Source organism: Amblyomma americanum, chromosome 3 (genome assembly GCF_052857255.1).
Source record: "Amblyomma americanum isolate KBUSLIRL-KWMA chromosome 3, ASM5285725v1, whole genome shotgun sequence".
Taxonomy (NCBI): Eukaryota; Metazoa; Arthropoda; class Arachnida; order Ixodida; family Ixodidae; genus Amblyomma; species Amblyomma americanum.
Genome location: NC_135499.1, coordinates 208,821,603 through 208,836,511, shown reverse-complemented (window position 1 = coordinate 208,836,511; position 14,909 = coordinate 208,821,603). Strand labels below are relative to the sequence as shown.

The window sequence follows — 14,909 nt, the reverse complement described above, 5'->3', positions numbered from 1 at the left end:
TCCGAAGGGGAAATCTTAGCTATTCCGGAGATTTCATTGCCTACCATGATAGCTCGCTCCTATATCTGCATTCGGATTTGTGGACATCCCGCACCAGAAAAATTGCAGCGCACGCACATCGGTACCGATTAGTGAGATCGATATATCAATAATCTTGATTCAGCAAACTGCAATCACTCATTACTAAAGGGCATCCATAATCAATACCAATCGAACATACATGCAGGTTCCCACGTCCTATAGAACGGAGGGAGGGGTACCACCACATGGAGAATTGTTCACCTGTATCGAAACAGAAACAGCGTCCGCAAACCGTGTGCGTTAGCACTGCTTGCCGTGGTTGCTTAATCTCAGTGAAAGAAAACTTGGCATTTGAAGCGTTTCGTTGCAAGGGCTCGCCCTAGCTCGCTTCGAACGAACTCAAGTGTTTCTCAAAACTCCTATACACTGTTTATTTTTTCCTTTGTCGTAGGACCACAATGTAACTCCTGAAAAAGAGAAGGGCTGTAAAACACATAAAATGCCTTTCTTTTCTGTTGTTTTTGCTGTCGCCTCTGAAGGAATGGGACATACCCACAGGGGGGAATTGGCTAGGGTTATGTTCTCCTGCAGCCATATCCCATTAGTGAGCTATGAAGACGAAGAATAGACCACAGAAGCAGAAGAGGAGGACATCATCATCATCACCTGCGTGCCATGTTTTAAGAGGAAGAAGAAGCGAAATGGCAATAAGAACAGCATTGAGATACTTCCTGTGCCGTTAAAGCAGGGTATTCCACTCTACGGCAGCACAATGTATCCTGGATCCTGTGGTGTGCGTGACACCCGGCGGACCTCCAGGGCCCCCGTGGCGCCTGCCCGATGGCCACTGCGTGCTTCCTTGCATCCAGTGAGAAGTGCCGCGAAGACTTGCAGTGCCCTTCCTGGTCCCTGCCTCGGCCCGTACTTGTCACCGCCGCAGCCAGCAAAAAACTGCCTTAGTGGCAGCTCGGTCGCAGCGCCTCCTCCGTCTATGGCATCATCATGTCGCACCGGCACTCGAGGACCACTCGAGGTCTCGGCGATGATGAGGACAGCGTTCTCGTCAATGATCTCGTCCAGTTCACGATCACTTTTGTCCGCAAGTTCTTCCTGGACATCTTCGATCAGGTATGAAATCAACATTCCATCATTACAGCTTTACAGCGGTGCCTGTCAAGAGACAATGATCGGGGTTATTGGCGCACTGGTCCGGTGTCTGTTGGCGAAGTGTCACAACCAAAAGCTCGCGCGTTCACCTGCTGACCGGTTACCCATTTGCTCATGATGATGAACGCAGTGAAGAACACCTCTATGTACAAATGTTAACGCAAAAGAGAGACAAACACAAGAAAGGTGGACAAGGCAACGCGCTACTGACAACTGATTTTTTATTGAAAGAAACACATAATATATAGGTTCACCGTCACACCACCTATCAGCTGCAGCAAACGTCAGAAAGATGAGTAGAGTCATAAAAGCGATAAAAGAAAAAAACTCTAATAGCATGACTTTGTTAAAAACGATAAGATCGGAGAAAGAACAATAACAGGCATGACACGTGGTGTTTAAACGTCAGGTTTAAACGCCGCCATTGCGAAATCCTCTTGTCATACCATGGAAAGGGGCTTCCACTTGCAGATGGTAAGGCTTCAGGATGCAGGATTCTCTCAGTCTGTCCTGACTGGTGTGGTGGAGTCCCTTCTCCACAGCATAAAAGGCGTGGAACGTAAACAGCCTATGCCTGTTGAGGATAGAATTGGGCCAGAAGTGGTACCATACTCCCACCGCGTTGCCCATAACCTGAAAAAAGTTGCATCTAAATTCAAAGTTCCAGTTGTATTCTCTGCTCCCTGTAAGCTGGCCTCATTATGTCCTCGTGTAAACTCAGAAAAAAGAAAGGAAAAAACCTGCGGAACCAGGCATGCGCATAGGTACGTAGAATGCGATGAAGGAGTAGTTTATCAGATACCACTCGCGCGTGGCAAAGTGTTTATTGGACAGACGGGGCGTTGCCTAAATGAAAGGTTGAGGGAGCATGAGCGTTCGATGGGGACGGGAACAGGTTCTAATCTGCCTCTTCACTGTAAGGACTGAACAAAGCACCTGCGGGCCCATTCTTGAAAGAACTGTAGTTTTAGGTAGAGGCCGGGAGCGAGTGTCCCGCGAATTAAAAGAAGCCTTTTTAATTAGGAAAACGGGCCTGAGTGCCGTTAGCGATGCTTCCGTATTCTTGTATAAAAGCGAAGAAGCCTTTTTATGAAAGTTTTCCTGATAGGAACACGTGTACAGGTGCTGTGGTTTCTTTTTTTTTTCCAATGTAATCTGAAGGGTTGAGTGCACAAAGCCTTTTAGATGGTTTCCTTGTCTCACGTGCTTTTTTCTGGATTTTTACGTTTTAATGCTTTTTGGTTGGTCGTCCTTCTTTCAGATCCAAATCAGTCATGCTTCTTTGGCCCTTTACACCACGTGGCATGCCTGTTATTGTTCTTTCTCCGATCTTATCGTTTTTAACAAAGTCATGTTTTTAGAATTTTTTTTCTTTCATCGCTTTTATGACCCTACTCATCTTTCTGACGTTTGCTGCAGCTGATAGTTGGTGTGACGGTGAACTTATATATTATGTGTTTCTTTCAATAAAAAATCAGTTGTCAGTAGCGCGTTGTCTTGTCCACCTTTCTTGTGATTGTCTCTTATTTTTGCGCTAACATTTGTACATATAAAACTATGCACCAACTAGCCCCGCAACAAGTGTTACCTGAAGAACGCCTCTAATGTGGTCATGTGGCCGAGGTAGGATTGGGGGTGAGCTGCTCTCGCTTGTATAGGCAGTGCGCAGTTCAAACCTGGGAGGCAAGAGGTCTGCAAGCTTAATCTCTCTTTCTTTAAAACAGACACAGGGTGTCTTTTTTTTTGCAAGATATTGCACAACCGTAGCAATATGAACACAAGACTATCGGACAGCGTCCAGTTAGACTCGGTGAGATCGACCACAGCCCGTATGGAGGTGCCGTAGATAACCTGTTGATCGTACGTTTCTGTTAAGATCGTGACGTGAGACCGAATTCGTGAGACCGGATTCGTGGGCCAAAGCAACCGATTGGGTTCATCTTGGCTCGATAGGTGCATGCAGCTTAAAAAAGAGTGTGCGTCAAGCTTAGGCAGCTTCTTGCATAAAATGTGAACTGCTGCCCTTCAGTTATACAAGTGTAAGGAAGGATATGAAACTATTTGTAGCTTTTAAATAGCTACACTGACGGTTCAATTCAGTGTGGCAGAATAAAACGCGCATTATTACTCATAAACGAAGTAAATACCGCCTGAACGTACAGCAACGTTACCCTCACAGCCTTCTTCTGCTGCTTTTTGTTTATTTTGCTTAGCATACTTAGCGATCTTTTTTTTTCGTACTCTGTTAGCTTTGTTTTTTTAAATAGATGTAACTTGCGTCTTTGTTTTGGTCACCCCTACCAGGTGTCAAACGTGCAGACGGAGAGGTTGTTTGAGGCAAACTTCCTCAGAAAGCGGCGCCGTGCGATATAGCAAGGATTCATTGCTCTGGGGCTGCCTTACGAACTTTTGAACAGTCAGCGTTTCTTTGGACGATAGGTGCTCCGCTTCCACTGCACAGCGGTTACAGCGACATGAGTAAAACGGGATGAACAGGTTATTTCAAGAACGCAAGAGGTTAATATAAATATGTCAAAAACTAGCGCCACTGCGTAGTATACGAGACGCCTCGTAAAAAGTAAATGGAACCCTTCTATACCTTTTTTATCAGAACAAAAAACTGTGGAAAGGTGCTATGAAACTTTTTGATAGAATTAAATATGCACAAAACTTGCTTGACTCCAGAGGTGTGGCTGCATTTACTAATTCTGACAAATTAGGACAACACAAGTATCGAGCACCGAAGTTAAGCAGAACATGACCACTCATTTGTTGTTCGACAATGAACAATGTATACATCACAAACAATAAGATATTAATGTGTATATCGTGCTTAATTACCTGTGCCTAGAGTGAATAAAGGCCTTTTCTGAGACACCGTTTTCCTACAAGCTCTCAAAAACAGGTTCTCTTAAAACTAAACTGCATCCGATACCTTACTGAGACCGGGGGTTGGCACTATAAAACTCAATTGTCCGGTTGGTTTGCTGACAGTGTCCCTAGACGACTGCTGCGTATAACTACCATGGCATTCCGCATGTGGGAACGTTAATATTTGTGACAGAAATGAGAAGTGCGAAAATGTGGAAGGCAAAAAACATGCGCCAGCCTAAAGCTTCATACGGTATCATTCTGCTGCGTAGTATGGCGTGCCAGTTCTTTTGCTTGCTTAAAACGCCTGCGTCATTCCCATTATTTCTAATTCAAAACTTATTTCACAGCTAGTTAGTGTCGTAAACGCCAGTATACTGTAAAGCACCCTACGTAGGAGGGGCATTTCTCCAAGCTCTACATCGCTGGTTCCGCTCAGAGGGCCTTGAAATCGTTCCTGTGGTCTCTTTTCGATTCCTATCATAATTCATAGCATGGTGATTCCATTTATGACGTCGCAAAAGTAAAACGCCTTCATAGAGAGGCTTAGCTGCACGATATCTAAAAACAAGAAAATAATTCAACACTAATCGCGGGTTTGTCAGTAGATCTTTTTTTGTTTAACACCGAGTGCCTCTTTAATTCTGCCTGCTCTCAGTTGCTACCCCAAGAAGCTACAATTCTATGCAGAAGCCAGTTTCGAGGATATTTCCTTATAACTGTCTCGCGTTATACCCAAAGTCTCTATAGCAGTACCCGAGTGCCCTGTCATCATCAACGCAACCCCACTCGCAGGGGCCGCAGTCACCCCAGAACGAGCACCATGAACAATGGCATGGCCTCGGCCGGCGACCCGGACCTGGTAGCAGGGCCTGATTTACAAGCCATCGAGCCGTGGCGTACGCAGTGGACCACGACTTCCTACTGGATACTGACGATGGTCATTCTGTGCATCACATCTAGTCTCGCTATCACCGCCACGTATCTGGCGAAGACATCAGACAACGAGGTGACAGATAACGACTTACCAGGACGCATACCGCGAGGTCTCTTGCGTCGGTCGGAACGCGGGACACAACTGGCCAGGAATCTCAGCGTCAATCTGAACTCCGTGCCCCAACCGTTGCATCAGAGTGGCAGCGCATGGAGTGACCGGCCTCCGAGATCGCCGCGATCTTTCTCTGCAGCGACTTTCCTGCGTCGCACACTCAAGCACCCACCGCTTCTGAAGCCGACAATCATACCAACCCGTTCTCATTCCATTTCCCAATCCAATTTCATACCATCAGGGATTGCTAATTTTACGCTGAGTGCAGGCACCAACGGCGCTGCAAGCAAAGCTTCCCAGTCATCATCGTCTTGTCCAGGAACAGAATCTTCTGATGCATCTGCTGTTTCGGGAGCTTCTTCCCCAGGATCGTCATTGCAGTATTCGAAGGGCTCAGAATTATCCTCACATGAAGACTTCTCTCTCACTTCAGTTCCTCGTGAAAGTTTTTCAGGAAAAAAGGCTGGCAATAAATCCAAACGTAAGAGAAATTTCTTCAGCAGGAAGCTCACGTGAAGCCTTAGCAAGCACGAAAATTTCCGTTCGGTGTGCATCTGAAAAATATGTCTGCACCAAAAGTCTCTTTAGCGGCTCTTCTCTAGCTTCCACACGCTCAGCGGCTATATGAAGTAGCTCGTTGAACTTAGCAGCGATATTGCAAGATTCTCCCTGCGAGATCTCGAGCTCAAAATTTTTTCCCAATGTGTATTCGCAACATCGTCGAGATTAGAGGGTTCCTTCGAAGGGCTCGTTTGTCTTGACCACGAACTGTGGAGGTTCGTTATTGTCAAAATGTACTGTTACATTTTAAGGTTGAATTAAATCATTTGCATCCTCACAAGCGTATTCTTCTCTTAGTTCCGCAGATTTCAAACATGCGCCCGTTAAACAGGTTAACCGAAGTGTCCGTACCAGGACAGATTCTAGTGGTAAACGATTAATTTAATCATCTTTAGGCGCGGTGGTTTCTCCAGGGGAATGGCTGCACGAACCTTCAAACAACACATGTGAAACTAAGAGGTCGTGACGCAAAGAATCGGCCAGAGACAGGACGTAATAAACGATCAATCAAAATTTCGCCGAGGGTGCCAAAAAAAACTTGAAAACATCGCATTGAAGGCTACCCATACTGCCCAGCTACTGGAAGGAATTTCTTGGGCTATATAACTTGACCTGTTTGTTCAGAAGAGCACAAATACAGCATGAACGAAGCCACAGGCACTAGAATGTTTTTCCGCAGTCTGCTTCAGCCGCTCTTGGCACAAGATTTCACTCCTGGTTAAAGCCAGCTTATCGAATCAGACTAACAATACCTGCTGCATCAGCATATACGATGCCACGACTTAAAAGCATAGGTCACTTTTATTTTCATTGTTTTAAGCTGAATATCTTTTCCGTTATCCTAATATGGTCACAGGAAAATATGTGCTCTCGTCAAAATGAAATAAATAATAAAAAGAACCCAATTCTGCTCTTTTTTTTCATTACGACACATTTTCGGTCGGGTGCGTGTTCATCGCTACGCATGGAGTATTTTCTGCAGAACAACCCTTATATGTTTACCCGTTTGAGGGCTCTCCAATCGAATATTTTTGGCTGTTGCTACCTTCAAGTCATGTCTGGATGCGCTGGTATCACTGATAGCCTGTAAAAATTCAAGAAGCTTGACGTTCGCAAATCGTCATCAAGATTTCAGACACCAGACCAAGACACTTGCGGGGCCGCTTCCGTCAACCTGTTCCGTCTTTAGTTAAAGCTCTCAGTTGCATATTCGTCAGCTGCGCAATCTGGTTTTACCTTTTGCGATTTCCATTCGGCTTCCGTTGCAATACTGCAGTTTGCGGATGCCAGAGCTGGATATTTTAAATAATGACAATCTGCAGTTGAGATTTAGATATGGCTGGAAAGTAAAAAACAGTGCTTAGCTTTATTAAGTCCTTATTTTTACTGTGAGCAGGTTCATTACGTCGAAGATCTGCTGCAGGACCTAGCGAAGGGTCACACTGTGACCTTAAAAAAAGTGCTGTCGGTGACACCTTATCGACCCTGAACCAAAAATTATGAGTTTTTATTCAATACTATTGGGTATTGTACACAAATACGCACGATCAGGAGTAGACTCGCTTTTGTCAGTATACAAAAGAACTAACGCACATTGGGAAGCAACGACGGTCGTCGTCTCTTTTACAGTTTTGGAAGAAGTGGGGGATCAGTGACGGATTCTTGGATGGCATAAACAATTCTTTGCACGTATTTCCAGGATGACTCCTCAAGCTGCTTGAGCTCCTCTGCGCCGAGTGTTATTTCGGGTAGTCCGCCAAAGAGGTTTACTACGGTGGCAACTGCACTGGGCAGCTTCGCTGTTACCGTGACAGGCGCAGTGAAGTTCAGCTTGTAGGCAAATATCTCAAGCTGGGCGTTGTTCCTGCGAGAAGTTTAAACCCGCTTAAATGTGAAAGGCAGCGGACAGTTCGTTGCATGTAAAACATGTGTCCCCCTGGTGGTGTTTTGGAGCGTTAGACGGCTTCAGGCAAATGGCACACCTAGCCTGCTGTGATATGGGCTGGTCATCGAGCCTTTATCGCTTTCTCTAGTTGTGTATTTAAGCTGTCGTGCGCGGTAGCCTCAAAACGCGAGGTCACTAAAAGCTACCAAAACGCCATGGAACCTAACAGCACGAAGAAGTTTTTATTTACCCTTCTCAGATGAAGTACTAGAGTTTTAATGCAGTGTGCGAAAGAAAAAGAAATTCTTTATTTAGCAATAGTTATTATTGATCCCGAAAGCAATGCATTAATAAACAATTCTCTACCATGTTTGCTAAAAGTGATGTCAACGCACTTTGAATGGCGGGGACAGTCACTGCTTGCTTCACGATGTGGTTCAAGCCCTTTGATTGTCTGGAGCGGTCTATTCTGTTCTAACGTTTCTGAATGCTATTATATAGATTAATAACCTCCGTGGTGAGCACCATTTGGTTTGGCGCAGTTGAACTGCGACAACAGCTAAATGTTCCTGAACACTAATATAGGCCGCTTCTCTACGTATGTGAAGACGTATTGACTGTTTTTGACGTACGTATATCTTTAACCCGCTTTGTTACTTTTTTGCATTTGAAAACAGAAAATTTGTAACAGTAAGAAAATTTGTGCACGGGACAATTATGGGCAATTGGCTAGACCAAAAGTCTCTACCATTCGAACCTGGCTTCTATGGAGGCTACCATCCGTCCTTCTTCCTGATGCTCAAGAGAGAATGCCACAGTTTAAAATTTAAAGTCCTGAGATGGGCCAAGCCGGCTGAACGAGTTCAGACACGAATGTGCATCTGGTAGAAGGAAGTCTATGGGAAAGAGTCCCTGTTTGCGCTTGAAGTTCAGCTGTGGTGCCCCCCCCCCCCCCTTCTGCCTCTCGCAAACTCATTTTTTGCCGCTGCAGCTTCACTCAAAGCGTTAGGTGGTTGTTCAGCTACAGCCGGCTAAGGGCTGCTTCCGTGCTTCTTTCCCTAAACAATACTAATGTAGGGCTCATCGTTGTGTGTCCGCTCACTTACGCGGTTTCCAGGGTATGCCGAATTTGAGAAGCATGGGTTCGAAAGCCCAAGCCTAAAGCCTCAGCTATATCTTCGATGTTTTATGCTGTGTTATCTGGCTATTCCTGATACGAAGAGCCAACAATCTCCTACTGCGCACTGTATGTTTTTTCCCCGGCGCGGCACGGACCATTTGTTCCCGTGGCGTTGATCAAGCATCTGTGACCGGTATTGCTGCAACACTCCAGTTATTTTCGCGTGTCATGTAATGTACCATGTATCAATACGACACCTATATCATCGATTTCTCTTCTCGCGTACTTCTAGTTATAATGTCCTTGATTCGCACTAGTAGGCTATGCACAAATACTGTGGCCACCAGTCGGTCAACAAAGTGTTATCGTATCTCCTAATTTTAACAAATTGTCACGAAACACAGTTTCATTATGAAACAGCGCGAATTGACACAGACTCAGGAAAGAGACGACACCCTGCGTCCGTGCCTTTCAAAGTGGATTGCCACCAACTCGCCCAAGCTTCCACACAGTTTCGTAACTCTGCTCTTGCACTTTCCGATGACAAAACATGCCTAGATTTGGGAAAGTTTGTGGCCATCAAACAATTCGAGTACCATTTTGGCAATAGTACGAAACAATCACTGATGCAGCTGTCTAAAGCATACCTGCCTTGATACTCTGAGCAAGCGCAAAGCATGCGCTCAGAAATTTCATATTTTCTTGTTCTGAGTGTATGTTGCTAATGGCAAGACTTCTCTATACGTGCAGTTGCTACGCTAAAGGAATCGGACTATCACTATAGGCTCTCTCTCCATATGGATAGGTGCTGTACGTGTGTATGATATATAAAGAGGTTCGCTTACTCCTTAATTTCTAGAAGTGCTTCCACTTCGGGTACCTTGATGTCGAATCCCCAAAGGAATCCGCTGCTCGACGCTGTCGCTGTGATCGCCAGGCCCTTGAATACCAGATTTAAGCGAGCTCGCATACCGCAACTGTCTAGCGCCACCAGGGTGTCGCCCTTCCTTCGAATGCTGGAGAGGCCGGTCATGTTGCCCTCGACGACCGCCACGCTTCCTGTAGGAAAACTGAATGCTTCGAGGTCGCCTGGAAGCGGCGCTGGGTCGAAGCCCGCGGACAGGACTAGCGTCTTGAGGCAGCCCTCGAAAATATCGCGCTGGCGCTGCATCCCAGCTCTGAAGGGCAGCAGTCGCCTCGCCGGAAGCCTGTGGAGGGTTCCACCTCTACCGTACGCCCCACCGGTGCTACTGCCGCCGGACTGGCTGCCATTGGTCGGTGCCAGATAGCTGTGAGAGCTGCCAGGCGCCTCTCTCCAGTCTCCGGAAGCCATCGATCCTGTAGCGAAATAGGATAGGTCGCACATCACAAGGGTCAGCAGTGGGCAGTAGTATTGTAATTGGTGGTGGTTTTATTAATAGTATAAGTGATGCCAGCGTTTATTTAGTGTACCGAAAAACCAATATGTGGCCTTAGTACTGGAACACAGAGCCGAATGAGGAGTAACAAAATTAAATCTTGGTGTGGTGGTATCTGGCATTTAAAATATCGAAGTTGCACACGGGTTGTGAATTAAGACGTAATGGAAGGCTTTGGGTTAATTTCGACCAGCTCGGGGTCATTTAGCGTACACCTACATTGAAAAGAGGTGGCGTCCTTGGGCTAAGCAGCCGAAAGTCATAGCCACTAATGTCGTATTCCAATCGGCGAGCATGAGCACGTTCTCTAGCACCACCAACCCAAACCCGAGCTTCAAGGGGCGGTATGAATTCAAAACCTGGGTCACTATTGGCCGAGAGGGACTTTGCGCTCCTTCACAGATTCAGGGTTCTGCTCCCTATCTGTGATTGGAATACGCCATGAGCCACCGTCGCGAGTCAGTAACAAAAACATGTGTATAGTAGAGTGGTAGGAAACAAATGAAACAATGACGTAAAAGAAGTCATGAGTATAAGTAAACGTTACCAGAAAATAAAGGCGTTAGTGAATAGTAAAATAAAACAACACCGCCATCGGGTGCAGTCATAATAAACACGAACATGAAGTATGCCGTGGAGCAAGAAGAATGTAAATTTTGCAGGATGTATTACAGCCAGAAAGGAGAAGCAAGCAAGGGTGAGAAATAAACTTATTTGAAGAAATGCGCTAGGCCTAACAGCAGCATTAAAAATTAAGTAAATAACTTGAACAGGAACAAGATAGAGCTTAGACTTCGCCTCATAAAGCGATATTTAAAAAGATCAGATTTCGCTCCCCATGACACTGCAACGAAAGAAAAAAAATTACAGTGGGGAATAGGGTTTGTTTGGTTGGTTTATGGGGGTTTAACGTCCCAAAGCGACTCAGGCTATGAGAGACGCCGTAGTGAAGGGCTCCGGAACTTTCGACCACCTGGAGTTCTATAACGTGCACTGGCATCGCACAGCACACTGGCCTCTAGAATTTCGCCTCCATCGAAATTCGACCGCCCCGGCCGGGATCGAACCCGCGTCTTTGGGCCAGCAGCCGAGCGCCGTAACCACTGAACCACCGCGGCGGCTAGTGGCGAATTGGGATGCGTTGAAAACTAAAGGCTGGCAAAGCCTGATAGGACTTTTCCTGGAGATATTACACAATGCAGAGCGTGTTTTTTTTTTATGCAAGGAAAGCAGAAGAAACAAACTAAGTAAGCAATAGTATACGCTGCGTAACAACTTCGCAGTAAAATAGGCAAAAACTAGAAGAATAATATCAAACTATGCTTTATATTTTAAAGCTTATCGATATAGCACGGCAATGTTGAATGTCGCTGTCTTCCACATTGCTATATAAGGCAGCGAAGCTTTCTTCGCGCTGCGGTATATTGCGATAAAACTTAAGCACTGGCCAATAACCGAATGATTAGTCACAGGATGCAAACCACACTCTCCCTCTGTTTCCGTCTTCCTCTTTTTTTTTTTTACTTACGTGCCAATGACACCTATCTATCGTTTGTCGCATCGCTGCATTGCTTCGAAGCTCACAGGCTGCTATTGATGCATCAGCTTCTCGCACAAAAAAAAAAAAAAGCTGCCATTGGGAAGCCAACGTATTAATGCCGGAAGAAATTCTACAATTCTACATCGCAAGTAGCGCAGCTCTTGCATCTTTGCTATGCTTAAGGAAAATAATTATCCGGGCCACAGCATTCTCGCAAATCGACGGTTGATGGCGTCTCAAATCGTCTGCCTCACCTCCTCCTCTCGTGCCGTGCGACGCGCTGATCGCGGCGTAAGCCTTTACTGCCCGAAGGGCTTCCACGGCCAAGTTTCGAAGTTCCTGAGCCAGCATCTGGCCAATGTTGACTTCAATGGAAGGCCTCAGTTCGTCGAACACCATGTTGTAGAAAACGCTGCTCAAGCGGACATCGCCCTTGTCGTCGAACTGGAGGCGAAATCGGGCCATCCGCATATCGTGCAGCTCGAGGTGAAGCTCGTTTGGCGAGGGCCTAGAAATGCCGCAAGCATTGGTACACAAGCGATGGCGCCTCGAGGTAACTACCTCGAGGAAACTACCTCCGAGGTACAAGAAAACATAAATTTCCTCTCTGTCCGCTCGCAGTGGCATAGAGATGAGTTTGCTGTTCACACGAGTATATCGTACCATGACCGATCCTGGGAAGTGTACAGTGAATAAGTTAATTTTATAATTTTTCTTAGAGCGGTCTACAACTCTCCCAACATTTCTCACGCCAACGCCACTGGAGACACGCATACAGAAAATTAGGGCTTCTGAGTGCCTTTAGGTATTTCGTATGCTTGATTCGCAAGTTCGTGCAATGCTTGTTTCGCCAATTTGAATCTCGTTTTTAGTCGGTTAAGATCTCCGCACACCTCAGTTAGCCGCGTTGTGTGAACATATTTTGTTGGTCAGGACTACGCCTTGGCAAAGGCTCCGTTCTCTGTCTTCCTCATGTCCTGTTGCACACGTGTCGCTCGACAGAAAATGCAACCGATTGTCATGGTTGGCTTGACGAATCCTTAGCGTTTAAATCGCCTCGTTATAAAGGTCCTGCGCATCTGGCTGAAATGAAGACTTAAGGTGTGCTTCTGCTGGCAAGGTCATGCAGTGACTGCGGCGATCTCGCCGACTTCACAAAAACTAAGTGCACACAAATCATTTCGAAATTACTCCACAACATAACTGCGACAAATCATGCTCGCGACGTGAAAGAAGCCGACTGCATTTAATACGAAACCTCTACGATGAGCTCCCAGTCATTATTTTATCGAAACAAAATACAACGGCCGCCTGATATCTTTAAGGAACGGATAATCCTTGACGCAACCGGGGCGCGTTCCGCAGCGTCACTTACTCTTGAGCGGTGAATGAGAGCTGTATTAGAGGCACCGAGATCCGTAGGTCTAAAGTGGTTCGCTGAAGCGCTGTCCGCACGGCAGCATCGTAATGAGCTTCGAAGGGTCCCCCTTCAATGTGGAAGGTCAGTCGGCTGCCAGAATCGCTCACGTTCAACACACTTTGTCCATTTTTTCGAATGTTGCGAAAGCCATGCAGCTTGCCTCCAGAGAAGTCTACTGTTACGCGTAATAGGTTTTCCTCGTTGTACAAAAAGCTTGGCAAAGTTATTTCCGAGAATCGGTCAGACCGAAGCACCTTTTCCAGACCTCTATCAATAAGCGAGTCGTGCCGACTGCAGATTTCTGAAAAAGAGACAAAAGAAAACACACATACAGCGATAGATAAATACAATTATTCCTTCACTATTTTCCACTCAGATAGATTGTCGACCTGAGAGGTGTCAGTTTATTTGTCCAAGGTGGCTTATCTAGAGTTTAAGGTTCTAAGTGGTTTAAATATAAGAGGCAAAGAGTGACGAAAAGGGCACTGGCGTCATAGTGAGTGTTGTCCATAGAAACACGAACAATACTGACCCGTCTTCGGGCCCAGTTTCTTCATTTTCCTATTTTTCTCTCATTCATCTTTCACCGCGCACTATAAATCTCAAAGTGTAATAGCATTGTAAGTGGTGGAGCGCATTTTTGGTTCTTTGACCTGACTTCCCGACTCATGCTATCAGGTCGCGTTTTTTTAGGTGCGAAGAGACGAGACAGTGTACGCGCGGCATAGAATTAGTTGACGCTGAAGTGGTTCTCTTTGTTTCAAGACACGTAAAGGTGCAAACTGTATCGAACGTCGAGGGCGGGAAATACGCTTTCTGTAAATAAAATATTTAAGCGGAAATCTTGAGCAGTAGTTAAAGTATGCTATTAACAAACTTCTACGTAGGATTCCTTCCGTCTTTATGTAACGTCGCGGCCTAAGGAGCCAAAAGTACAGACTGTACTTCTAATTAGGCATTTAATAACCAGAGAAAGAATTAAGTATGGAATTACCATTTTAAACCAGCGAAAAGCATGCGTCAACATTTCCCCACGCTTTAGTGCCGGCTTTTGAGCCGTGTAGTGAATTTGAATTTGAACATTTATTTATTTCACACAGAAAGTGAAAAGGGAGGGTGGAGAAAAAGCTGTTTTAACACAGCTTGACAGCGCTCCATCCCCCAAAGGCAAAGGCAACAGTAACAACTTGCATATATCCCGTTACAAGATTACAGAAAAAAAAGAATAAATACTGCATACAAGACTACAGGTTTCAAAGCCTAGAAGTTTACAAAGGCACCAGGCAAAGGACAATCTTTTTTTTTCCTTTTTCTTACAGGGAAAAAAAGGAAATATAGTGGGGCATTCGCGACACCCCCGAAGCTCAGAATCTCTGCAGGGGGTAGGAGAAATATCACTCTTACCACTGAGAACCTTGGTAGCTTCATAGGCGTCTTAAATGCCATAAAATGGTGCTGAAAAGCAAGCCCTGTGGCTTGACGACTTTTGACACACCCTGCACATGATTGCGATTTAAAGGTCTCAGAAGTTCTGCGTTCTCCAAGGCAGCTTCCCTACAGAAGACATTTGAAGCAGAATAGAAAGGTATTGGTAGTATAGTTCTTAAACGCTTGTTACGAAACGAACAGGGGACGCCAGATGAAAATGAATAGCGTTTTAGCGAGAACAAATACGGCATAAAATGTACTCACCGCTCATCGAGGCCGGTACAAGAACAACGAGAAGGAAGCACTTCGTAAAGGCCATGGCCTTGGAACCGCAGTTTTTTTCCGAGAAACTCTAGTTGAAGAAAACCCAGAAGTAAACAGCGGCTAAATCCGAGTGGATGTCGTGCGATCCTCTAAAGAAAGCTGCTGT

General features: G+C 45.6%; 1 protein-coding gene and 1 long non-coding RNA gene across 2 annotated transcripts; one reads left to right on the top strand and one right to left on the bottom strand.

Moving 5' to 3' along the window:
- Positions 1 to 725: 725 nt before the first annotated feature.
- Positions 726 to 6,455, top strand: LOC144123618 (uncharacterized). The gene is made up of 2 exons (XR_013313122.1): positions 726 to 1,149; positions 4,855 to 6,455. It is a non-coding gene; the product is annotated as an uncharacterized LOC144123618 (long non-coding RNA).
- Positions 6,456 to 7,021: 566 nt separating this feature from the next.
- On the bottom strand, positions 7,022 to 14,909 carry LOC144123617 (uncharacterized). Its single transcript, XM_077656422.1, has 5 exons — positions 14,744 to 14,909; positions 13,007 to 13,352; positions 11,886 to 12,139; positions 9,519 to 10,011; positions 7,022 to 7,532 (listed from the first exon to the last, which is right to left on the bottom strand). The coding sequence occupies exons 1-5, from the start codon at positions 14,796 to 14,798 to the stop codon at positions 7,292 to 7,294; spliced, it is 1,389 nt and encodes a 462-aa protein (XP_077512548.1). The 5' UTR covers positions 14,799 to 14,909; the 3' UTR covers positions 7,022 to 7,291.